The following is a 24,581-nucleotide window of genomic DNA, read 5'->3' on the forward strand; positions in this document are numbered from 1 at the left end:
GGGTGTTCCGTTGATTTGTTTATAGGTCTTGTTAATGAATATGAAGTGGGTGGTAAGGCACAGGTCCATTAGCTTGATGATAATTTTGCTGATGAAGTTGGCACTGTCTAGTGTTTGTGTCTTTAGTTCTTCCAGTAGTGTGATCAGGGTTTTTTTGGGTCAGGTTGATGTATTTGGATGTGAACAGGGCTGTTACGTAAAAGGACACTATTACTTCATCCTCTTCAGGGTGTCTAGGTCAAATAAAGTTGTCAAATGTTGGACAGGAAAAACGGTAGCTGAACAATGGGCCACAAAGTAGGTGGTTACAGTCAACACTTATTCTTTCAAATCCAAAGCTTCCTGGATGACAAAAGGAATAAAACTTAAGATTAAAAAGGAAAAGTGTGCTTGTGACATGTCATATAGAAAATACAGATGAGGACCAGGCTGAATGTAGAAGGCTCAGATGGATAGTGAGCATCAAATGAGAGAGGCAGTTAATATCGAGGCAATCCCAAAGTCTTTACTATGCACAGAAGTAGTCAGGTGGTAAATTTTACATTGAGTCAAGGGCATGGCTGAGGTATTAAATTCATATTTTATCTTTATGGAAGAAGGAGATGCAACCCAGGACATTATGAAAGTGAAGGAAATTTAGTCACTAGAAAGGCTTAAATTTGATAAGGAGGTGATAGATTGCTGATAAAAGTTAATAAGATAATTTTAAGGTGATTGGAGGAGGGTTTAGGGGAGATGCCAAAGGGAGATTCTTTACACAGAGGGTGGTGGGTGTGTGGAATGCACTGGTGGTGGTGGTGGTAGAGTCGGATTAATTAGGGACATTTAAGTGACTCTTGGATAGACACATGGAAGATAGGTTAGTTTGACCTTAGAGTAGGCTGAAATGCTGGTACAATAACAAGGGCCTGTGCTATGTTGTACTGTTCTATGTATCAGGACCCGGTGAGATACAACCAATTTTATTGCGGGAAATGAGAATGGACATTGCAGAGCCACCAACGATTTTTCAATCTTCCTTCATCTTGGCGATAGTAACGTGGAACTGGAGAATTGAAAACATTACAAACTCAGGAAAAAAAATAGTGTCAAGATAAGCCAAGCAGCTACAGACCAGTCAGTTCAATTTGGGAAACTTCTAGAAACAATAACTTGGGAGATATGAATAATCACATAGACAAAAGGAGATTTGATTTCTGAAGGGAAAACAAAGTTGAACTAACTCACTAATGATTTTTGATGAAGTGACAGAGGGTGGTTGAAGGTAATGCTGTGGATGTGGTGTATGTGGACTTTCAGAAGGTGTTTGAAGCAGTACCTCACGTGAACACAGTTAGGGCTCATGGAGTAAAAGGGGCAGTAGTAACATCAATACAACATTGGCTGAGTGGCAGGAAACAGAAAGTAATAAGTAATTGACAAAGGAAGCATAAATGTTATGAAGGAAAATGTTTTCGTGCAGTGAGTAATTACAGTTTGAAATGTACTGCCTGAGTGTGATAGGGACAGGTCTGATCAAGGCATTCAAAAGGGAATTGGCTGGTTGTTTGAGGAAGACAGTAGAATCTCAAAAGAACATAGTCTGACCTGGAAGGGAATGGTCAGTGATAGATGATGTTCAATGCAGAAAAATATTAGGTGATACATTCTGATAGGAAGCTAATGGGGAGAGAGAGAGGGGGGGGGAAAGCAGTGTACAATTATGAAGGAGGTGAGAACTGGGTTTACGTGTGCATAAAAAAGCGAAAGTTAACAGGACAGGTTGAGAGAGCAGTTAATAAAGCATACAGTCACCTCGTTTTCATTAACAGCAGCATAGAATACTGGAGCACTGAGGTCCTGTTAAACTTGTATAAGACATTCATTCAGCCTAAGCTGGAGTATTGTTTCTGTTCTGGGTGCTGCACCTTCGGAACATTGGGAGGATAATGGAGAAACTGCAGGTAGGCCCACCAAAGAGAAATTTTGATTATGAAGAGATTGAAGAAGTTAGAAATTGCTGGAGAAATTCAGCAGGTCTGGCAGCATCTGTGGGGGGAAAAAAAAAAGAGTTAACTTTGCAAGTCCAGTGACTCTTCATCAGAACACCATGCAATTAACTGCTTTCTCTTACAGATATTGTGATTCCGGCTGAGTTTCTGCTTTTGATTCAGATCTCAAATGTCTGCAGTTCTTTAATTTAGTTTGGGGAGGTTAGGAGTGTTTTCCTTGAAGAAGGCTGAGTTGAGCTCTGATTGATTTTTGACAGATTAAAAAGGGAGAAAGGACCATTTGTGAAAGGATCAAGAACAAAAGGGCAGAGTTTTAAAGCCGTTAACAAAAGAAGTAAAAGTGGCATAAGGAAAATATTTTCCACACAGCATGTGTTTAGGATCTGGAATGCACTGCTTGGGAGTGTTTTGGAGACAAGATCAATCGATGCTTTCAAGTTGGAATTAGATTGAGCAAGGATCTGGAGAGAAAGCACAAAACTGGAACCAAGTCAAATACTGAGTTGTAGAGTTTACACAAACATAGTGGACGAGTGTCCTCATTCTGCACTGTGGTAGTTCTGTGATGAGTGGAGTGAATCTTCTCTGATCTTCTAATGCAGTTTTCCTTTCAAATAGAGACCACAACAATACACAGGACTCCAGATTTGTACCTGTAAGCTGCAATAAACATCCCAATATTTATATTTCACTTATCTTGAAATAAACCTCAATATTCTATTTGTCTTCCTAATCACTTTCTGTACCTGCGTAACGACTGTGTTTGATTAATGTTCCAGCGTTCCACAATCTCTCTCCATTTAAATGGTAACTGCTTTCTATGCTGTCATATAAAGCAGAAATTTGCATTTTCCAAATTCCTGTAAAATTTTGCCCGATCTCCGAACGTATTTATATCCCTTTGCAGACTCTATGACCTCTTTACAATTTACTTTCCTGCCTACTTTGGTAACATCAGCAAACATAGCTATCATATTCATAGAATCCCTACAGTGTAGAAAGAAGCCATTTGGCCCATCGAGTTCACACCGACCCTCCAAAGAGCATCCCACCCAGCCCCGGCCTTATCTATTCCTGTAATCCTGCATTTCCCATGGCTAATCCACCTAGTCTGCACAGTTTTGGACTGTGGGAGGAAACCGGAGCACCCGGAGGTAACTCCACACAGATGATCACCCTCCACCCAAGTTATTGCTATAAAACATTGCATAAGCAGTGTAATCCCTGTGGCACTCCATTACCTCCAGGTTCCCATCATGTTTGTGGTAATATGTTACTCTGTACATTATATGCTGTTTATTTTGTGTAGTAATCTTTATCACACCTTCTCTCATGGCACAGTCCATGATTTTGGCTCATGTTTATCTGCTGCCCTGGTGTTAGGTGCGAGCTGGTGAGTCTTTGATGAAGCTGGTGTCAGACCTGAAACAATTCTTGATCCTGAATGACTTTCCCTCGGTGAATGAAGCCATTAATCAGCGGAAGCAACAACTACGAAATCTGCAGGAAGAATGTGACAAGAAATTGATTACCTTGAGAGACGAGATTGCAGTCGATCTGTATGAGCTGGAAGAAGAATATTACTCCTCCAGGTACAAATAACACACAACTGTCCTCGGCACAGCCTCCAGAATGTTCCCTGAGCAAGCACAACAGAGTGCCTTTTACCACTGACATAACCACAATGTGAGCCAGCCTCATTCACTTACACTGTAACACACTCCTAATCTCTCACTAACCTCCTCAAACAATAACAATTCTAATCCCACACTATAATACTCTTCAATTCCATGATATATACTGCTTTGGGTAGGTGAGGCTGTACCTCTGTTTTTAAGCTGCTTCTTTTTACTCATTAGAAATGCGAGTCTTTCTCTTTTCATTGTGACATGGGTTGACTTTGGGTTCGAGTTGAGGCTGTTTAATAAATACTGTTTCCAGCTCATCTTCTGTTGAGATCGATCCTGATCTACCAGAACCCAAATATTACATCAGGTGTTGGGAAGGGTGGGGCTGGGCAGATGGTGGTTCCATTTATTTGCACCTCTTCCCTTCTTTACAGAACAAATTCCCGATTCCTGACAGTAAATCATTTAGGGGAACCGATGGAGTCTCCCCACCATGTGTTTATTGCCGTTGATTTAATTCATTCCTCAGAGGTCAAACCCTAACATCCAAAAATGTCTCAAAGCAATTGTTTTTTTTTAAATGCAATCTGCACAATAATGCTCACCAATTAGCAAAACATGAAACATTCCCAGGCACTACATATTTCACTAAAACATCCTTAAGTGCAATTTGTGAAGCAGCCCCCTGTGCTGCAGCATCTCCTGTTGGAATTTGCCCTTACTGCCATCTTGTGTGTATCAGGGACTATAAAGGTGCTCCTTTAATGTTGAACCAAATAAGGCGTTTATAATTGGGCGATAGTGTCTGCTCAGCTTTTACTGCAGGAAGAATCTGAGAATTTTTACTCCATAAACTGGAATTTTATTGTAAAGAATCATTACCCAATTTAGTAAAGAGATTCTATTTATCTCAAATTTTATATTAGCTTTTCTACAACGTGATATTCATGCACATTACGAATGTACAAGCACCCTGTTTATCAGACTTTAAACTTCTCAAGTCTAATCTTCTGTGTCAGATTTGACAAGGAAACATTTTTTGATTTGTTTGAAGTAATATAACACTGGCCTTAATGATGCACAGTTCCTTCACATGAGGATAATCAGTTAAATGATGTATTGTGACTGACTGTGTTATTATTTATATGATAATCACTTCAACAACCATCAACATTTTCTCCAATATGCATTGAGTCTCTGCGCTATAGTTCTTTGAGGCTGGAGGATGGCCCAGAATTGGCTAATTCAGAATCCCTTCCTTCCCTTCTCACTGCCAAGTATCTCATTATTTGTAATGATCCAACTCCTTCTGACTACCACATATTAATACAGGGATCGTGAAGTAAGATGGCTTAGTCATAGGAGACAGAGGGTAGTGATGGAAGGATTCTTATCACAGTGGAGGGTTGTGACTGGTGGTGTTCCACAAGGATCAGTGCTGGGGCCTCTGCTGCTAGTAGTCAACAGAAATGATTTGGAGGAAAATGTAGCTGGTCTAATTAGTAAGTTTACAGATGTCTCACAGATTGATGGTCAGGTAGTGAGGAGAATTGTCAGAGGATACAGCAAGATATAGAATGGAGATAAGGAGGAAATTCTTCAGCCAGAGAGTGGTGAATCTATGGAATTCACTGCCACAGAAGGCTGTGGAAACCAAGTCATTGATTATAGTAAAGACTGAGATAGATAGATTCTTGAGTATCAAGGGCTATGGGGAGAAAGCAGACAAATGGGGTTGAGAAATTTGTCAGCCATGATTCACGGTGGAACAGACTCAATGGGCTGAATGGCCTAATTTCTGCTCCTATGTCTTAAAGTCTTACGGCCTAACTTTAGAATTGTACACAATTTCCAAGTAGGCCATGCTTGGAAATTGTGTACAATTCTGGTCACCACATGACACTCCACGGTGGAGGGGTGAATTACTAGGGGGTAAAGGTCAAGGTGCAGGGCAGGAAGTTTAAAAGAGAAGTGTGAGGGAGGTTTTTCACACACAGGGTGGGTCAAAGGAAAATCATGTTTAATTAATGGAATTCTTTAACAATTAACCTATACAGTGGGTAAAGTGAAACCAATGGATATGTTGTGCTTAGGTTTACTGAAAGCATTTGATAAGGTGCCACATCAAAGACTGTTCCAGAAAATAGAAGCTCATGTTGTGGACGGTAATAAAATGGAAAGGAAGGTTGAAGCTTGACTGACTGGCCTCTTTCGTTTATATAAACGATTTGGATGAAGAGACGGAAGGTTTGGTAGTTAAATTTACTGACGATGCAAAGATAGGAAAGTGAGTTGTGAAGAGGAGATAAGGAGCCTACAAGGGGATATAAATAGGTTAAGTGAGTGGGTAAAGATCTGGCAGATAGAGTGCAATATGGGAAAGTGTGAGATTATACATTTTGGTAGAAATAATAAAATGGAACATATCATCTAAGAAAGGTTACAGAGTCACAAGATGCAGAGGGATGTGGGTGTCCAAGTGCAGAATCACAGCAGGTTAGTGTGCAGGCACAGCAAGTAATCTGGAAAGCTAATCAAATACAGCGAGGGGAACTGAAAACAAGAGTAGGGAGCTTATGCTTCAGTTGTCAGGACAAAGGTTAGACAATATCAGGAGTATTGTGTGTGGTAATGGTCACTGCCCTTAAGAACTGATGTAAATGTGTTGGAAGCATTTCAGAGTTAAGGTTTACTAGGCTTTCTAGGTATTTCCTGATGAAGGGCTCCTGCCTGAAACGTCGATTTTCCTGCTCGTCAGATGCTGCCTGACCTGCTGTGCCTTTCCAGCACCACTCTAATCTTTGCTAGGCTTATGCCTGGAATGAGCAGCTTGCCTTCCAAGAAAAAATTAGATAGGCTCAGCCTGTATCCCTTAGAGTTTGGAAGAGTCAAAGGTGACTTATTTGGATTTTATAAGATCCTGAGGGGACTTGACTGGGTAGATGTGGAAAGGATGTTTCCTCTTGTGGGAGAATCTAGAAGTGAGCTGAGAGCTTAAAGACAAGGAGTTGCCCATTTAAAACAGCGGAGGAAACTTTTTTTTCTGAGATTGAGAATATTTGGAATTCCCTGAAGGGCAACGAATGCAGAATCTTTAAGACAGAGTAGATTCTGGATTATCAAGGGAATGAAAGATAATCAGGAGGGATGCAGAGTCGAGGTTAAAATCAGATCAACCATGAGCTTAATGGCTGCACAGGCTTGAAGGGCTGAATGGCCTACCCGTTCCTTGTTTATATACACATCATGTAATGTTTCAGTGTTACCTTTCATAAATATATCAATTAACTGTACATGCCAGGATATTCTCCACACATCCTGTAATAAGCTGTTGTGTTATATGTACATTTCATAATATTCCCCTTTAGTATGTTGACTGTACATTTCTGCAATTGTCCGTATGTAGCTTGTAATATCATTCTGTACAGTTTAAGATCTTATCACAGTCCCAGCTGTTCAGTGAGTAACTTTGCTTCATCATTGGGAATCAAAGAGTAACTGTGGGCCTCTGCTGAAGCCTCTGTTCTGGGCCACTGGGTTCAGGATCAGTTTGCAACCACCAGATTATGGAGAGGCCAGGTTCCGTCTCCAACCTGAGTTGGGTTCACGGGTTCCACTATGGCTGCATCAAAAACTAAAAGCTACGCCGTGTGCCTGAGCTAGTGAGGGAAATGGGATAGGAGGAGAGGAGCCCAGCCAGAGCTCCCATTCCTGATCAGCTTTTAGATTAGATTAGATTCCCTACAGTGTGGAAACAAGCCATTTGGCCCAACAAGTCCTGATGCTCTGAAGAGCAACCCACCCAGACCCATTCCCCCACCCTATATTTAACCCTGACTGTGGACAATTTAACATAACCAAATCACGTAACCTGCAGACCTTTGGATTGTGGGAGGAAACTGGAGCACCCAGAAGAAACCCACGCAGACACTGGGGGGAATGTCTGCGTGGAGTTTGCACAGTCACCCGAGGTGGGAATCGAACCCAGGTCCCTGGCGCTGTGAAGCAGCAGTGCTAACCACTGAGCCATCGTGCTGCTCCAGTTTTAGTGAATCCTCCCACGTGCACGCATGTCCACAATTTAGCAACAATCAGGTTGGGTTTTGCTGTGATACCACACAGTCAAATAGTTATGACAGAAACACGCACATTGACATGGAGAGGTGAGAATGCAGAACTGCCACTGACTTTCTCTGATGCATCATCCTCAGAGAATCCCAAACTGTATCCATCCCACACCTCTAACCCCTTTCAGCCAAATGAGCCATTTCAAATCAATATGACCTCCTCCTTCATGTGTAATTGAATCCATTTCTGTTAAATGCATGCTTTAATCTAAAAAGGTGTTGTCACTCAATCTCCCACCCAGAGCTACAATGATTGAGTGTGGACTAAAACTGCGATCTGTTTTTACTTATTGAGCCTTGCAATAGTGAGTGTTTCATTTAATAATTGTCATTGTGCCTTGTTCACTGTTCCCAACATTTTCAAGATGAAATTTGTTTTTATATCTGTATTTTATGTTTATTTTTGCTTTAAGATTTATATATAAATTTAAAAACCGTATCCTTCATTCGATTAAACATTCCAGTCTCTCACTTTAACGAGTCAGCATTTTAAATACTTCCTAAATAAAAGTCAAAACATATAATCACCAATCTCTGTCTTTCTGTTTCACATCAACTCATTGGCATTTCCTCAGCTTTGCACCTGCTATTTGCTTCTGCTGCCTTTCAAACACTAGCCATTTATCAATTAAATTAAAATATCCTTTTAATCACAGACCAAATCCTTGGAAGATTTCAGTCAGTGAAAACACTGCCTGGTGTGTAACCAAGCTGAGCAGGTCAGCTCCTGTCCTCCGGCTGTGCTGGGTTGGGGGGTCGTTACTGGGGAGAGGAAGAGGGTCATGAGTATTGACACTTGTTGATTTCAGGGTTAGGGTTACAAATACTGACCAATTTCTGGTGGTTGTCAGTCAGATGTGTGATCCCTCTTAGTTATCACCACTGTACCTACCCTGGGAGTGTTTGGGGACAGTGTCGAGGAAGCTTTATTTTTAGATTAAAAGAGTAGAGGGAACTTTATTCTATATCTAACGCTATTGTCCCTGATATGGGAGTGTTTGGGGACAATTTAGAGAGAGCTTAACTTACTGTTAAGAGTAGAGGGAGCTGTATATAATGCTGTGCTGTCCCTGTCCTGTCAGGGACAGTCAATAGGGAGCATTACTCTTTATCTAACCACAAACTGTCCTTATCCTGGGAGTGTTTGATAGGGACAGTGTGGAGGGAGCTTTACTTTCTGTTGAAAAGAATAGAGGGAGTTTTACTCTGTATCTAACCCTGTGCTGGCCTTGTGCTGAGAGTATTTCAGTGCAGTGTATAGGGAACTTAGGGAATCATATGAAGCAATGCTGTACCTGTACTGGGAATTTTCATATGGCCTGTATTGTTGTATGGCTCATTTTCTAAAGCAAATCCACATTCAACAACAAATTGCATTTATATTGTGCCTTTTATGTAATAAAACAGCCAAAGGTGTTTTGCAGGATTGTTCCAAATCAAGTTTGACAGTGAGCTACATGCTTCTACATCTCCTGGTCTTTCACAGCAATATTACGACTGTTCATAAAAAGCCCAGTCAAAGAGAGAAATTTCAGGAGTGACATGTAGGAGCAGGAGGTACAGAGCAGTTCATGCAGAGAATTCTAGAACTGAGTGTCTGAAAGCCCAGCTGATTGAACTGAGGACTTGAGAATTATTGGAGGGGTTCTGGGTCTATATGGGGTATTTGGGATGAGTTTGAGTGAGACCATGGAGAGATTTGAAAACCCAAGTGTGAGTATTTGAATAGAGGCATTACTTATTAGTTGTTTTGAGAGGTAACAATACAGGATAGGTAAAGGGGATCCAATAATAAATACTTGGATTTCCAGGTGGCATTTGATAAGGCTTTTATTGAGTCTGTGGTGTTCTGGGTAGTATATTGGTATGGATAGGGAATTGGCTCATGGGCAGGAAGAAGTGAGTGGGAATAAGGGGATCTTCAGGTTGGCAACCTGTGACTAGTGGATTCCACAGGGATCAGTGCTGGGGCTACAGCTGTTTACAATATATATTAATGACTTTGGGAAGGATGGGAATCTACTGTAGCCAAGTTTGCAAACAAGTTTTTTTTTTAAGAAGGGGGGCAAGTGAATTACAAGAATATTACAAACTGTTGACAGAGATATATTGACAAGTAATTGGGCAAAATGTTGACAAATGGAGATTAATTCGGGCAGATGTGAAGTTGTTTATTTTGGGAGACAAAAGAACAAGTTATTATTTAAATGGGGAAAAACTGTAGAAAGCTGCAACACACAGGGATTTGGGGCAGGGAATTGTGCACAAAACACAGCAAGCGAACACACGGGCAGCAGGTAATCAGGAAGGATCATGGAATGTTGGGGGTTGGAGTATAAGAGTAGGGAAGTCTCACTACAACTGTACAAGGCTCTGGGAAGACCACATCTGGAGTACTGTCAGCAGTTCTGGTCCCTTATTTAAGAAAAGATGTCATTTCATTGGAGGGGGCAGAGACAATTCACTTGGATGAGAGAGAATCTGGATGTAGGTTTTCTCGCTAAGCTGGAAGATTCGTTTTCAGATGTTTCATCACCATACTAGGTAACATCTTCAGTCTGATTCCAAATGAAGCACTGGTGGTATAGCCTGCTTTCTAGTTATATGTTTGAGTTTCCTTGGGTTAGTGATGTAATTTCCTGTGGTGACAACATTTCCTATGGTGATGTCATTTCTTCTTTTTCTCAGGGGGTGGTAAATGGGAGCCAAGTCAATGTGTTTGTTGGTAGAGTTCCAGTTGGAATGCCATGCTTCTAGGAATTCTCGTGCATGTCTCTGTTTGGCTTGTCCTAGGAGTTGTCCCAACTGGAACTCTTATCAAAAGAACAAGAAATGACATCACCATAGGAAATGTTCACAGGAAATGACATCACCAACCCACAGAAGCTCCTACATATAACTAGAAAGTGGGCTACACCACCAGTGCTTCGTTCGGAGGCTCACTGAAGATGTTACTTAGTATGGTGAAGAAATGTCTGAAAATGAACCTTTCAGCTCAATGAGCAAACCTACATCCAGAACCTCAACCTGAGCTACAAATCTTCTCAAAACTCACTAACAGAGAGAGAGTACCTTAAAAACAATGGTTGAACAGATTGAGACTCTACTGACTGGAGTTTAGAAGAATGAGCGTTGTTCTCATTGAAACAAATAGGTTTCTTAGGGGGTTATCCAGGGTCAATGCTAAAAGGATGTTTCCCTTCATGGGCGAGTCTGGACCAGAGGGTACGGTCTCAGAATAAAGGGACATCAATTTAAGATTGAGATGAGGAGGAATTTTTTTCTCTGATGGTTGTGTGTCTGTGGAACTCCTTACCACAGAGAGCTGTAGGGACAGATTACTTGTGGATATTTAACTCTAAGATAGATTTTTGATCATTTAGGGAATTGAGGGTTATGGAGAAAGGGCAAGACAGTGGAGGGTGAGTGCTAAGGGAGGGCCGTGCTGTCAGAGGGTCCACATGGACTAGAGCAATTAAGTTGAGGCCACATCTGACCTGTAAGGTTGGTGTAAAAAATCTAAAGGTTTTACAGAGAAGTGGAACTCAAGCAATCTCTCCAGTGTTCCTGGGATGATAGTTAGCCATTAACTGTTATCACTTAGACTGCTGATCTGGTCATTATCACGTTGCTCATTGTGGGATCTTGCTGTGCACTCATTGGCTGTGAAGCATTTTATTAAAGGCACCATAAAAATGCCAGCACATCTTTCTTTGTCACTAACAGCCTTGATGTTTTGTTGTACTCTTGACTTGTTCTTGCATCCTTTCCCCTTCTTTCTTAATACCATTTTTTTTCCTGGCCAAGCTACAGCCTGTGGGATGGTGCTGACCTCCCACTTTGTGAAGCTTACCGGAGAGGGGAGGAGGAGGAGGAAGAGGAAGAGGAGGAGGAGGGGGTGGTCACACCCGAAGAAGAGATGGTGACGGAGATGGCCGGGTCTGCGTCAACGGTTGCAGGAGAGTCTAATGGCAGAGTGGCTCTGAGCAATGCCACCACCCAACCACAGGTGAACGGACACAGCTCAGGGAGCACTGATCCCGTTTGAGGATAGTGTGGGTGGGGAGGGGAGTAACAGCAGACTGAGGCTGGTCAGGAAATGAACAGCACACTGTCCAGTCCTAACTGTATCTCCTCCCTTCATGATGGGTCAGCTCAGGACTTCAGATACACTGGAATAATCAGACACCACAACAATGAAACTTCACACACTGCCTGACCCGATCTATACTAGATGTGTTTGACAGAAATTGTGGAAAATTTAAAGGAAATGGCATCTTACAGGTGTGCAGTGCCCAAACTAGACTGACCCACCAGTATCTGATGAAGCCTGTTGTCTCCATATATGGTTGTGTGAGTGAGGTGGCAGGAAGTGGTGAAATGAACCCGTCGACCCATCTCTGCTTCTCCTGGGACTGGGAGACCCCCATTCAGCCATCCACCACACATTTTCAACTTTGTTTTTGAAAAGTATTTTTTAGCTTGCAATCTAGTTCGACATCAATTTCTCTCGTTGACTGAGCATGTGTTGTATGAATGGGAGGGGTCTGTCTAATATAGACAAGGGGTAAAGGTGAAAGAGGGTCTCTCTTGGAGGTGAACTATTCAAATGAGAGAATGCAAGGCAAGTAGTAAGTTCTAGAAATAGATGGACATTAAAATGAACCGTGTAGCACTAACCAACCTCATTGTAAACCAGAACAGTATTAAATGACATGGCCTGACCTTGTCAGATAAGCAGAACATTTTTTTAAAACAACAGGAAGTTTTAGTTTTACACGGTAACAGGAATTGTACATACTAAGTCGCATTCTGTAAGGCTTGAATTTGTTAGTAAACTTAAATCTGACACGTTTGTCTGTTTGTTTTTCTGTCAGTTGTTGGAGTGGTATTGCAATGTTGATGATTGAGAGTTTTGAGTGGGTTTAATTTATGCAACCCAGTCGAAGATGTAACAAAGGTGCCACCGTCAGAAAAAAGCAACACTTCAGGCCAGAGGCTGTTGCTAGACGATGAGCAGCAACAATTGCTATTAAGTCGTAAAATCCACCTCTTAATCTCTTAAAAGCCTTTAACAGATTCTTTCTTCCAACGTTACCCGCCTTTCCAAATAAGAGCAAAAAATCTGACCTTCTGACTTGGTGTTTTTAAAAAAAATCACACAATAAAGCATCACATCATGTTCTAAACGGTCCGCTGCCAATTCCACAGGAATGTCCTGTTTCTGGGCAGTGTGAACCTTGGAATCTAGCAAATAAGGGCAGCTTGAGAATTTTAGTTCAGTTTTGAAAAGGCCTGGAAATATAAATCTGGCATCAGTAAACCTGGACGAAGGGGTGGAAGGTATAGTTACTTAATTTCCCAAAGAGACAAAGGTAAGTAGGAAATGAAGTTGTGAGAAGGTCATATGAGGCTGCAAACAGATAAAGATGTGAGTATGTAAAAAAATCACAGATGGAATATAATGTGGGAAAATGTGAATGTGTCCACATTTGCAGGAAGAAGTGATAATGACTATTTAAATAGAGATGGGTTGCACAATTTTGAGTATAGGGGAGCCTGGTTCCCTGGTCCACAAATCACAAAGTTAATATGGAGGAACAGCAAGTGATTAGGAAGACAAAATGGAGTGTTGTCATTTATTGCAAGAGGAATGGGGGAAATATGTAGGAAGTTTTTACTGGTGTTGTTTAGAGCATTGTTGAGACCAACTCGAGAGGACTGTATTGATGATGTGTGTGATGGAGGAGATAGGTAATGAGGAAAGGTTGGATAGATTGGGTCTGAAACTACAGTATTGTAGATTAGAAGAACAAGAAGTGAACTTATTAAGACCGATAAGATCCTGAGGGGACTTAAAAATGGATATTGAAAGTATAGTGTCCTGAGTGAGACAGGGACACAGATTAACATCAAGGTGTCTCCCGTTAAAGACAAGTGAGAATTTCCTGCTGTGAGGATCATTCCCCATGGGAGTGATGGCATCTTTGAGTATTTTCAAGACTGAGGTAGGTGGATTCCTTGCTAATGAAAGGGTCAAAGGTCATTGGGGGTTGACAGGAGAATGGATTTGAAACTGTATTCTCATCAGCCATGTTGTTGTTGAATGGGGAAGAAGACTAGATGGGCCAAGTGGCCTACTGTTCCTAATGTATATGCTTGTGAGAATGATACTGAATTATCATAAAAATCCCACTGAAGTCCTTTCACAGGTAGCCACCTGCCAGCCTGACCCAGTCTATATGTAACTCCAGTCCCAGGGTATGATTGATAGCTCAATAAAATGGCAAATCAGTTGCTTCCTGCATTGATTGAAGGGAAAGTTCCAAAATTACCCATTAAGGGCAATGGAACATCAGCAATAAAGCCCAGCAGCACATTTTTAAAATGAATAAAAATAATTGCCAAATCATATGATTTAAGCTATTGGTTAAGGCATAAACATTGACAAGGAGTTTGGGGTCGTTTAGAACTATCAGAGAGAGACCTGGGATGTCAGAAGATATGGGGCTAGGAGCAGAGAGAGGCCATTCGGCCTTTCAAGTCTGCTCTGCCATTCAAATTTGGTTGATAAGTTTCTTAGTCCTGCTCTCCTGCCTTCCCCAGTAACTTTTGATCCCCTTACCAATCGAGAGCCTATCTCTGTCTAAAAGGCACTAATTGATTTGGCCTCCACAGCCCTCTGTAGCAATCGGTTCCACAGATTCACCACCCTCTGGCTGAAGAAATCCTAGGCAAAAGTGAGGACTGCAGATGCTGGAAATCAGAGTGGTGCTGTAAAGGCACAGCAGGTCAGGCAGCATCCGAGGAGCAGGAATGGATGAAGGGTTTCTTCCTCATCTCATCCAAAAGACTCCACCTCTCCTAGTGTACCACTGACCCTGCAATAGTGTAAAGCTCCCTCCGTACTGACCCTCTGATAATGTTGCAATGTTTCAACACTGACTCTCTGACAATGCTGCACTTCCACAGCATTGACTCTGTAAGACTACAGTGCATCTTCAGTACCACCCTTCAATGCAGCTCTCCCTCAGCAGAGACTGACCGTCTGACAGCATGGCACTCATATCAGTTCTGCACTGGGAGACTGGTATCTGACATTTCTACCTAGGCATCAGCCCTGCTTAACAGTACACAAGAGGGAGCTACAATGTCATTTTTTCACCGTTGCAAGATGCCACAAGTGAACAGCCATCCTTTCGTGCTGTTCAAAAAAAATGTAGACAAACTTGTATTGGGCATTTTCAAATCCAAGTCCCTAACCTTGGACTTTAAGAGAAAGTGAATTTGAGACTGTGGGGCAAATGTCTTTTTAATGAATATTTTTTCCAAGTGTTTTAAAATTTGATGCTGGTTTAGCTAGAACAGACTCAAAGAAATATTGCTGTTGTTCTCCAGTCCAGACCTTTAAACTAAAGCCAGGCTATTGATGTGAGGAAACATTTGTCAATTAGTTTCAGGAAAATCTGAAACTCTCTTCCTCACAAAGGCTGTGAATGCTGGAGGGCTACTGAAATTTCTAAACTTGAATTGATTGACTTGTTGATGTGACTACAGAATCTGAGCGATGAAGTGATTTGTGATATGTGAGAAAGTCAGACAATACTTTGGAGCTGAGACACAGATTGGCCGTGGTCTAAACGAATGAGAGAAGAGGATCGATCCCTTTCCTGCTGTTCCCACTGGCAGGAGGAGGGTTTGGGAAGTGAAGCTCTATGTCTGCAAGCTGTACTGAAAATGCCTTAAGCATCAAAAATGGTCAGTTTTCTTTCTGGTTGTTATTGTTAACGAAAGCAAGATGTTTTCACTGGTCATTTCAATAAACCCAAAAATAACGCATTTATTACAAACAGACCACTTTGTTAAACAAGTGGAAAGCTGCTTCTTGACTAAGCTATGTGAATGAAATGATAGGCCTGCCCTGATTCCAAACATACACACATTCTTACACAGAAACGACAAAGGAAACCGCTGTCAACCATGAAGTCTGACGAGATAGTAAGAATGAGGTGACTTTATCGTGGTTCTTTTAGTTTCTTGTCAAATAGTTCACTTTATTTTCAGTCACTGAATGATGGGAACATGCAGACCCAATTTTAAGTTCAGCTAAAAAACCAGAGTCCTGGTATTTGACATTTTTATCAGTTTGTAATCCCCTAAATTGTTTCACTGAGAGAAATATAGACAATGCTGCGTTTAGCTCTAAGCTCTGACTCAGACAAGCTGAGACAATAATTCAACCTTCGACTAAACTTCTCTCACAACTGTCTACAGTTTCTAGGAACAGGAGTAGGCCATTCATCCCCTCAAAACTGTTGTGCCATTCAATAGAATTGTGGCTGATCTGATGTTGCTTTCATTCATTTTCCTGCCTTTTCCCTGTAACACTTGATTCACTGATTCAAGAATCCATCGATCCTTGCTTTAAATATACACAGATTCTGTCCCCACAGCTCTCTGTGGCAAGGAGTTCCAAAGATGCTTAACCCACTGAGAGCAGAATTGCTCCTCATCTCAGTCTTAAATTGGTGCTGCTTTATTCTGAGACTATGCCCTCTGGACCTAGACTCTCTCATGGGGAACTACATTTACCCTGTCAAGTCTCATGATGGTCGGCAAGAGGCTGTTGATAGGCTATGGCAGCATAGACCCATTAGGGTTTTTTCAGGTCTGTTTGCTCAACAACTAAAGCAATAAAACTCCACATTTGCCTCCTCTGTAAACTTCTGTAGGCACTACTTTCCAAATTCACTTATTTTACTCAGTAAATAGACTGTAGTCTCCTTGTTGTGGTTCTGTTCGCCGAGCTGGAAGTTTTTGTTGCAAACGTTTCGTCCCCTGTCTAGGTGACATCCTGTGAAGCGCTTCTGTGGTGTTTCCTCCGGCATTTATAGTGGCCTGTCCCTGCCGCTTCCGGTTGTCAGTTTCAGCTGTCCGCTGTAGTGGCCGGTATATTGGGTCCAGGTCAATGTGTTTGTTGATGGAGTTCTTCTCACAAACTTTGTAGTCTCCTTTAGTCTTTTAACTGCTCAGCTCCAAGTAATCACTGATAAATCCTTTGCAATCAGTAATGTCTAATTCCCATTCTCATATTCCATAAATATATGCGTTGCCAAAGATGTTGCTATGGGTAATGGTCTAGGGGTATTATTACTGGACTGAGAATCCAGAGGCCCAGGACATGTCTGAGGGACCCATGACAGACAGTGGAAGTGGAATGCAATAGAAATCTAGATTTCAAGGTCTGATGATGACCGTGAAAACCATTGTTATTGTTGGAAAAACCCATCTGGTTCATCTGGTCTGGCCTACATGTGACAGCAACATGGCTGACTCTTAACTGTCCTCTAAACAACCAAAGATGGGCAATAAATGCTGGCCCAGCCAGCAATGCCTTCATCCTGCAAACGAATTATAAAACAATAACAGGCACAAAAGGGCAAATGTTTGAATGAAAGGCCCAGGGGACAAGGTGTTCAATCCCTTTGTTAAAATACTGGGCTCATTAAAATTTTGCAATTGAAATTTTAATTGCATTGTACACCCTGGCCAAGAAATGTAAACATGTATCAGCGAGACTCCTCACGATATTCAGAATAAGGTCTGAGGGAATGCACACTTTAGAACAGTTCAGAAAAATGTCAAAAATCACACAACACCAGGTTATAGTCCAACAGGTTTAATTAGAAGCACTAGCTTTTGGAGCACTGCTCCTTCATCAGGTGGTTGACAACACCAGCGTCTCCAAATCAGAAAAATGTCAACTGTGAAATAGTAAACAGCTGCAAAGGCTGTGTGAAGGAAAGTTTCGCTTTGACCATGGGAGCTTGAAGATACATTTTATGCCAATCGCTGTGTTACTGAAGACATAAGCAAGTAAGGCATAGAAGCACAATGATAAATATGTGATGGTGCCCAATTGCCAAAACTTCTGGTGAACTTTGGTCTTTTTCTGCAAAATGCCAACAGGAAACTTATGGAGGTTGGATATGTGCATTGAAAATGTTATAAAGGATCTCTGAGTAGGAGTAACAAGAGACCAAACAGGTTTGATAAAATCTAACCTGACCTAATAAAGGAGAAGAATACGGTTCACAAATGTACAAGAGGGGGAGAAAACAGAAGCATTTATTTTTTAAAAGCCAGGAGCCAGCTTTAGCATCAGCATTCTACAGTCTGGAGTCTGAAACTGGAAATGCTTCATCTTACTGTGTTTGATTTCTGGTAATTATATTTAAGCTTGCCAACATTCCTGTAGCTCTTTAGCAATGGGTGCACATTGCTCAATCCATTGAGAGTGATCACAGCTTCAGCTTGTGAGACTGGAATTACGTAAGGTTCATCTCTGGCCAGCACAGCCCTGCTTTCCAACACTCACCACAGACTGGTTTAATATCTTGCATTCAGCAACATTCCAGCACTTTCAAAAGTATTCAGATATTGTCATCCTACACATGGAACAGTCTATAGTATGCTCACTCATTATTTTGAGAAACTGCCGGAAGGGAATGATAGCCAGTAACTGTAACACTCCAGCAGTGAGTCCCCAGAAACACTAGTAACAGGTCAATGGACATTCGCAATGAGGGAAACAATTGGGATCGGAACACAAATAGAAAAACACAAAAAAAAATCAGTTCTTGGATTAATGTTTTATCTAAAATATATGATGTCTTTAACTGAGAAACACTCTCTCAGCAATGACCCTCCAACAGTACAGCATTCCCTCAGCACTTACCCTCTGACAGCGCAGCACTCCGTCAGCAATGACCCTCCGACAGTGTGGCACTCTCTCAGCACTGACCCTATGACTGTGTGGCACTCCCTCAGCACTGACCATATGACAGTGTGGCACTCCCTCAGCACTGACCATATGACTGTGGTACTCCCTCAGCACTGATCCAATGACAGTGCCGCACTTCCTCAGCACTGATCCTCCGACAGTGCGGCACTGCCTCAGCACTGACTGTCCGACAGCATGACACTCCCTCAGCACTGATCCTCCGACAGTGCGGCACTGCCTCAGCACTGACTGTCCGACAGCATGACACTCCCTCAGCACTGACCCTCCGACAGTGCAACACTCCCTCAGCACTGACCTTCAGACAGTGCGGCACTCCCTCAGCACTGACCCTCCGACAGTGCGGCACTCCCTCAGCACTGACCTTCAGACAGTGCAGCACTCCCTCAGCACTGACCCTCCGACAGTGCGGCACTCCCTCAGCACTGACCCTCTGACAGTGTGGCACTCCCTCAGCACTGACCATATGACAGTGTGGTATTCCCTCAGCACTGACCATATGACTGTGGTATTCCCTCAGCACTGATCCAATGACAGTGCAGCACTCCCTCAGCACTGACCCTCCGACAGTGCAGCACTCCCTCAGCACTGATCCTCCGACAGTCCGGCGCTCCCTCAGCACTGACCCTCCGACAGTGCGGCACTCCCTCAGCACTGACCCTCAGACAGTGCGGCACTCCCTCAGCACTGACCCTGTGAGAGTGCCCACTCCCTCAGCACTGACCCTCCGACAGTGCGGCACTCCCTAAACGCTGACCCTCTGACAGTGTGGCACTCCCTCAGCGCTGACCCTCTGAAAGCGTGGCACTCCCTCAGCACTGACCCTCTGACAGTGTGGCACTCCCTCAGCACTGACCCTCTGACAGTGTGGCACTCCCTCAGCACTGACCCTCTGACAGTGCGGCACTCCCTCAGCACTGATCCTCCGACAGTCCGGCACTCCCTCAGCACTGACCCTCAGACAGTGCGGCACTCCCTCAGCACTGACCCTGTGAGAGTGCCCACTCCCTCAGCACTGACCCTCCGACAGTGCGGCACTCCCTAAACGCTGACCCTCTGACAGTGTGGCACTCCCTCAGCGCTGACCCTCTGAAAGCGTGGCACTCCCTCAGCGCTGACCCTCTGAAAGCGTGGCACTCCCTCAGCGCTGACCCTCTGACAGTGTGGCACTCCCTCAGCACTGACCCGCTGACAGTGCGGCACTCCCTCAGCACTGACCCTCTAACAGTGTGGCACTCCCTCAGCACTGACCCTCAGACAGTGCGGCACTCTGTCAGTACTGACTGTGTCTAAATTAGGAACTTAATCTCTGTGATTTGAATTTCTATCTCTGATTGAACACCAGTTGTAACGGTTGAAACAATGTGATTTTGTTTTAAATCAAAAGACAAATAGTTTTGAGTTTGTATTTGAATAAATCTTTTTAATACAATGAATGACATGTTCCACAGAGGGTTGGCAGTGTTTTGGACACTGCAGCAATATGTTTGAGTTTGGAGTTTGCGTGGACACAGGGCCTTGCCTAATCTGTGTAGGAAGGACCGGCAGAGAAATAGGAGCGATGAAAGTTCAGCCGATCCTGGAATGTGATCAGGTTTTCTGGTCCAGTGACCAGCGATTTCTCCGTGCCCACATTAAATCCGTGGTCCTTGTACATCCCACATTTACTTAAATGTTCAGAAAGTTTCTGAGATACTGTAAAGTAACTGGTCTGGAAAGACAAGTGGTCAGCAACGATGAGGATGGGGGCAAATTACACCCACTGCAATCTGCTACAAATCTCCTATACTCAACCCACTCTCCTCCCACACCCTCAACCCAGTCCCCACCCTCAACCCACTCTCCTCCCACACCCTCAACCCAGTCCCCACCCTCAACCCACTCTCCGCCCACACCCTCAACCCATCCCCATCCTCAACCCACTCTCCTCCCACACCCTCAACCCATCCCCACCCTCAACCCACTCTCCTCCCACACCCTCAACCCATCCCCACCCACAACTCACTCTACTCCCACACCCTCAACCCATCCTCACCCTCAACCCACTCTCCTCCCACACCCTCAACCCAGTCCCCCCATACCCACCCTCAACCCAATCTTCCCCACCCTCACAAAATAAACAAATGTGTGCTGGAGACTCACTTTAAAATCTCTTAAAATGACTTACTCCAAGGAAGGAATAGATTCAACACACACTGACTCTCCCTGGGGTACGGCTCCCACATACACTGACTCTCACTGGGGTACAGTCCCACACACACTGACTCTCACTGGAGTACAGACCCACACACACTGACTCTCACTGGGGTACAGCTCCCACATACACTGACTCTCACTGGGGTACGGCTCCCACATACACTGACTCTCACTGGGGTACAGTCCCACACACACTGACTCTCCCTGGAGTACAGACCCACACACACTGACTCTCACTGGGGTACAGTCCCACACACACTGACTCTCACTGGGGTACGGCTCCCACACACACTGACTCTCACTGGGGTACAGTCCCACACACACTGACTCTCACTGGGGTACGGCTCCCACACACACTGACTCTCACTGGGGTCCAGTCCCACACACACTGACTCTCACTGTGGTACGGCTCCCACACACACTGACTCTCACTGGGGTACGGCTCCCACACACACTGACTCTCACTGGGGTACAGCTCCTACACACACTGACTCTCACTGGGGTACAGCTCCCACACACACTGACTCTCACTGGGGTACGGCTCCCACACATACTGACCCTCACTGGGATACGGCTCCCTCACAGACTGATTCTCACTGGGGTACGGCTCCCACACATACTGACTCTCACTGGGGTCCAGTCCCACACACACTGACTCTCACTGGGGTACGGCTCCCACACACACTGATTCTCACTGGGGTACAGTCCCACATACACTGACTCTCACTGGGGTACGGCTCCCACACACACTGACTCTCCCTGGGGTACAGCTCCCACACACACTGACTCTCACTGGGGTACAGCTCCCACACACACTGACTCTCACTGGGGTACAGCTCCCACACACACTGACTCTCACTGGGGTACAGCTCCCACACACACTGACTCTCACTGGGGTACAGCTCCCACACACACTGACTCTCACTGGGGTACAGCTCCCACACACACTGACTCTCACTGGGGTACAGCTCCCACACATACTGACTCTCACTGGGGTACAGTCCCACACACACTGATTCTCACTGGGGTACAGTCCCACACACACTGATTCTCACTGGGGTACAGTCCCACACACACTGACTCTCACTGGGGTACGGCTCCCACACACACTGACTCTCACTAGGGTACAGCTCCCACACACACTGACTCTCACTGGGGTACAGCTCCCACACACACTGACTCTCACTGGGGTACAGTCCCACATACACTGACTCTCACTGGGGTACAGCTCCCACACACACTGACACTCACTGGGGTACAGCTCCCACACACACTGACTCTCACTGGGGTACAGTCCCACACACGCTGACTCTCACTGGGGCACAGCTCCCACATACACTGACTCTCACTGGGATACAGTCCCACACACACTGACTCTCACTGGGGTACAGTCCCACACACACTGACTCTCACTGGGGTACGGCTCCCACACACACTGACTCTCACTAGTGTACAGTCCCACACACACTGACCCTCACTGGGGTTACAGCTCCCACTTATGTTGAATGTGTTAAACTGGACAGAAACTATAAATAGTCTATTCCACTCCATTGGGTTTTACATTTCTCTGAAATGACTGAAACCAGCTGATTTCAGGAAGTGACATTTCTTACCGGCATTTCATGAACAGTTGGCTGCTGGTTGCCGTAAGTCTGGTTCGTCGTTCTGTAGAGCGGGTTTGTTGGCTGAGATCTGTCAATTGTCAGTCAATGAAAGGTAATTGTGGTGAAGATCAGATATCAAACACATGTAGTTCTCTAACCACTGTCTCTTGGGCTACCACTGAGCAATGCCAATCAGCCAATCACGTTCCCATTGTTTGCCAACTGCATGCATCCAGTACATGTGCAATCCTAACCATGTGATTGGAGCTCCCATGTTTCTCACGCTGGCTGTTGATCAAACTGTGTCCTGGAGGATTTTCCTGCTCCCCGGATGCTGCCTGACCTGCTGTACTTTTCCAGCACCACTCTAATCTTGACTCTAACCTCCAGCACCTGCAGTCCTCGTGTTTGCCCTGTGTCCTGGAGGAGGCCATTCAGCCTCTCTTCCTATTCTTTCATTCTATTGTTGAAGGTTGACAGATGTTTTAATCTCCAGGATCTTGAAAATTGTTGTTGAACAACAATGTATGAATCTCTGGTTTGATTTTTTTCTCCTGATAGTGGTTTGCTGCAAACACTCAGGATTCATGCTCACTCAGACACAGTTCAATCACTTGGTTTTTGTTTTGAGTTTTGGGGGAAGGTGAAGAGTTCCAATTTCCGTTCCCTTTTGTGAGAAATTACCACTCGATGCTAACCCTGAACAGCCCCAGGCCCCAATGTTCAGGTTCTGCACTAGACCCACCCACCCCACAAACCTTGTTCTCGAGTCACTCCGTGTCCCCCCTCCCCAACCCAGAGGAATTAGCTTATCTTTGCAAATCTTATCAGGTACTATAATTCCCTTTAATGCCCTAACTAAACCAGACAGATGTGGAGGTGTCGGTGTTGGACTGGGGTGGACCTGTTATTATCCAACAGGTTTACAGAGCAACCTTGGTTATTCGAACCTCGATTATCCAAATTTCGGATTATCCAAACAAGATCTCAAGGTCCTGGTGTTTGGGTAAACTGTAACAATGACAAAACCTGAGACCTGAGAGCTTAAAAATCTTCTGCTCCATCCTGTATCACTTGAAGTGTGATACTCTATTTGAAACAAAGATCCTGTGTCATAGCATAATAGCTACATATTAAATTAAAGCTGAAATAAGAGAGTGAGAGAAGCTGGATCTGGGACAACAGCGTTCCTCTAGCAACAGGAACATGTGACACCACTGGCCAATCACCAGGGGAGCTGCAACCTGGTCTCACACTCGCTCCCCGTGGGTGCGGCCAGCAGATCAGTTATCCGAACATTTGATTATCCAAACAAAATACTCCCCAAAGCTGTTCTCTATTTGAAATCACGAGCTTTCAGAGCGCTGCTCCTTTGTCAGGTGAAGTGAAGCACACAGGCACAGAATTTATAGGCAGAGAGATGTAAAGGTTGAACAAATGGTGTGAGTGGAGTGTCCACCCGCTGAAATGACAAGTCTCTGCAGGTGATCAAAAGTGTCAGACAGCAAGAGTAAAGTGTCAACACATGAATAACAAGTGAAGGGATGACCTATAGTATGATTAATTGAGACAGATAATTACAAAAATAAAATGATTCTGGAGACAAATCAAATGTCTGAAATAACATGACATATCAGAGTCACAGGCTGAGGGTCTGTGGACAAGCCTGACGCATACACAGGATCTGCTCAGACTAGGAGGAATGCAATAGACACCAAAAGATTTTGAAGGATGCCCTCATAAGAATGGGATATGATGCTCAACCCATCAATTGGCAGTTCCAATATGCCACAGTGAAAAACTGCAATGACCTCCTCAGCATTTGGAGGAGCCGGTGTTAGACTGAGGTGTCAAAGTTAAAAATCACACAACACAAGTTTATAGTCCAACAGGTTTATTTAAAGGCTCTAGCTTTTGAAGCGCTGCTCCTTCATCTACCTGATGAAGAAGCAGCACTTTGAAAGCTAGAGACTCTAAATAAACCTGTTGGACTATAATCTGGTGTAGTGTGCTTTCTAACTTTGACCTCCTCAGAAGACAGACACAGGATATGACTGATAGAGTGCCCCTTGTCGTTCAGTATGCCATGTTCTTCACAGCCTTCAACACGTCACCAATATCTTGTCAACATCATCCCTACACCTCCACTTCTCACCTTTAAACAATCGCTAAACCTTAAACAGTCCATTGTTCACAGCAAGCTACCCAGCCTTCAAGAGAACAACATTTACCAT

General features: G+C 43.9%; 2 protein-coding genes across 5 annotated transcripts in view; one reads left to right on the top strand and one right to left on the bottom strand.

Moving 5' to 3' along the window:
- Nucleotides 1-15,582, top strand: part of med22 (mediator complex subunit 22) — a 29,596-nt gene extending 14,014 nt beyond the window's left edge. For 2 of the 4 annotated variants that reach the window (XM_043720658.2, XM_043720661.2), the window contains 2 exons: nucleotides 3,375-3,583; nucleotides 11,554-12,595. In XM_043720658.2, coding sequence (XP_043576593.1) covers nucleotides 3,375-3,583; nucleotides 11,554-11,794 — 450 coding nt within the window. In that variant the 3' untranslated portion in view covers nucleotides 11,795-12,595. Of the gene's footprint in view, nucleotides 1-3,374; nucleotides 3,584-11,553; nucleotides 12,596-15,303 lie in introns of those variants that run through there. The other 2 variants (XM_043720659.2, XM_043720660.2) reach the window with 2 other exon arrangements.
- Nucleotides 15,583-19,955: 4,373 nt separating this feature from the next.
- pierce1 (piercer of microtubule wall 1) overlaps nucleotides 19,956-24,581 on the bottom strand; it is a 47,141-nt gene continuing 42,515 nt past the window's right edge. Inside the window, exons 2-3 of the mRNA XM_087998154.1 lie at nucleotides 22,357-22,435; nucleotides 19,956-20,258 (exon numbers count right to left, since the gene is read on the bottom strand). Of these exons, the coding sequence (XP_087854280.1) occupies nucleotides 20,070-20,258; nucleotides 22,357-22,435 (268 nt within the window). The 3' untranslated portion in view covers nucleotides 19,956-20,069. The remainder of the gene's footprint in view (nucleotides 20,259-22,356; nucleotides 22,436-24,581) is intronic.

The sequence above is a fragment of the Chiloscyllium plagiosum genome, unplaced genomic scaffold, assembly GCF_037043375.1.
Source record: "Chiloscyllium plagiosum isolate Xiang-an unplaced genomic scaffold, Cpla_swu_hap1 HiC_scaffold_21, whole genome shotgun sequence".
NCBI lineage: Eukaryota > Metazoa > Chordata > Chondrichthyes > Orectolobiformes > Hemiscylliidae > Chiloscyllium > Chiloscyllium plagiosum.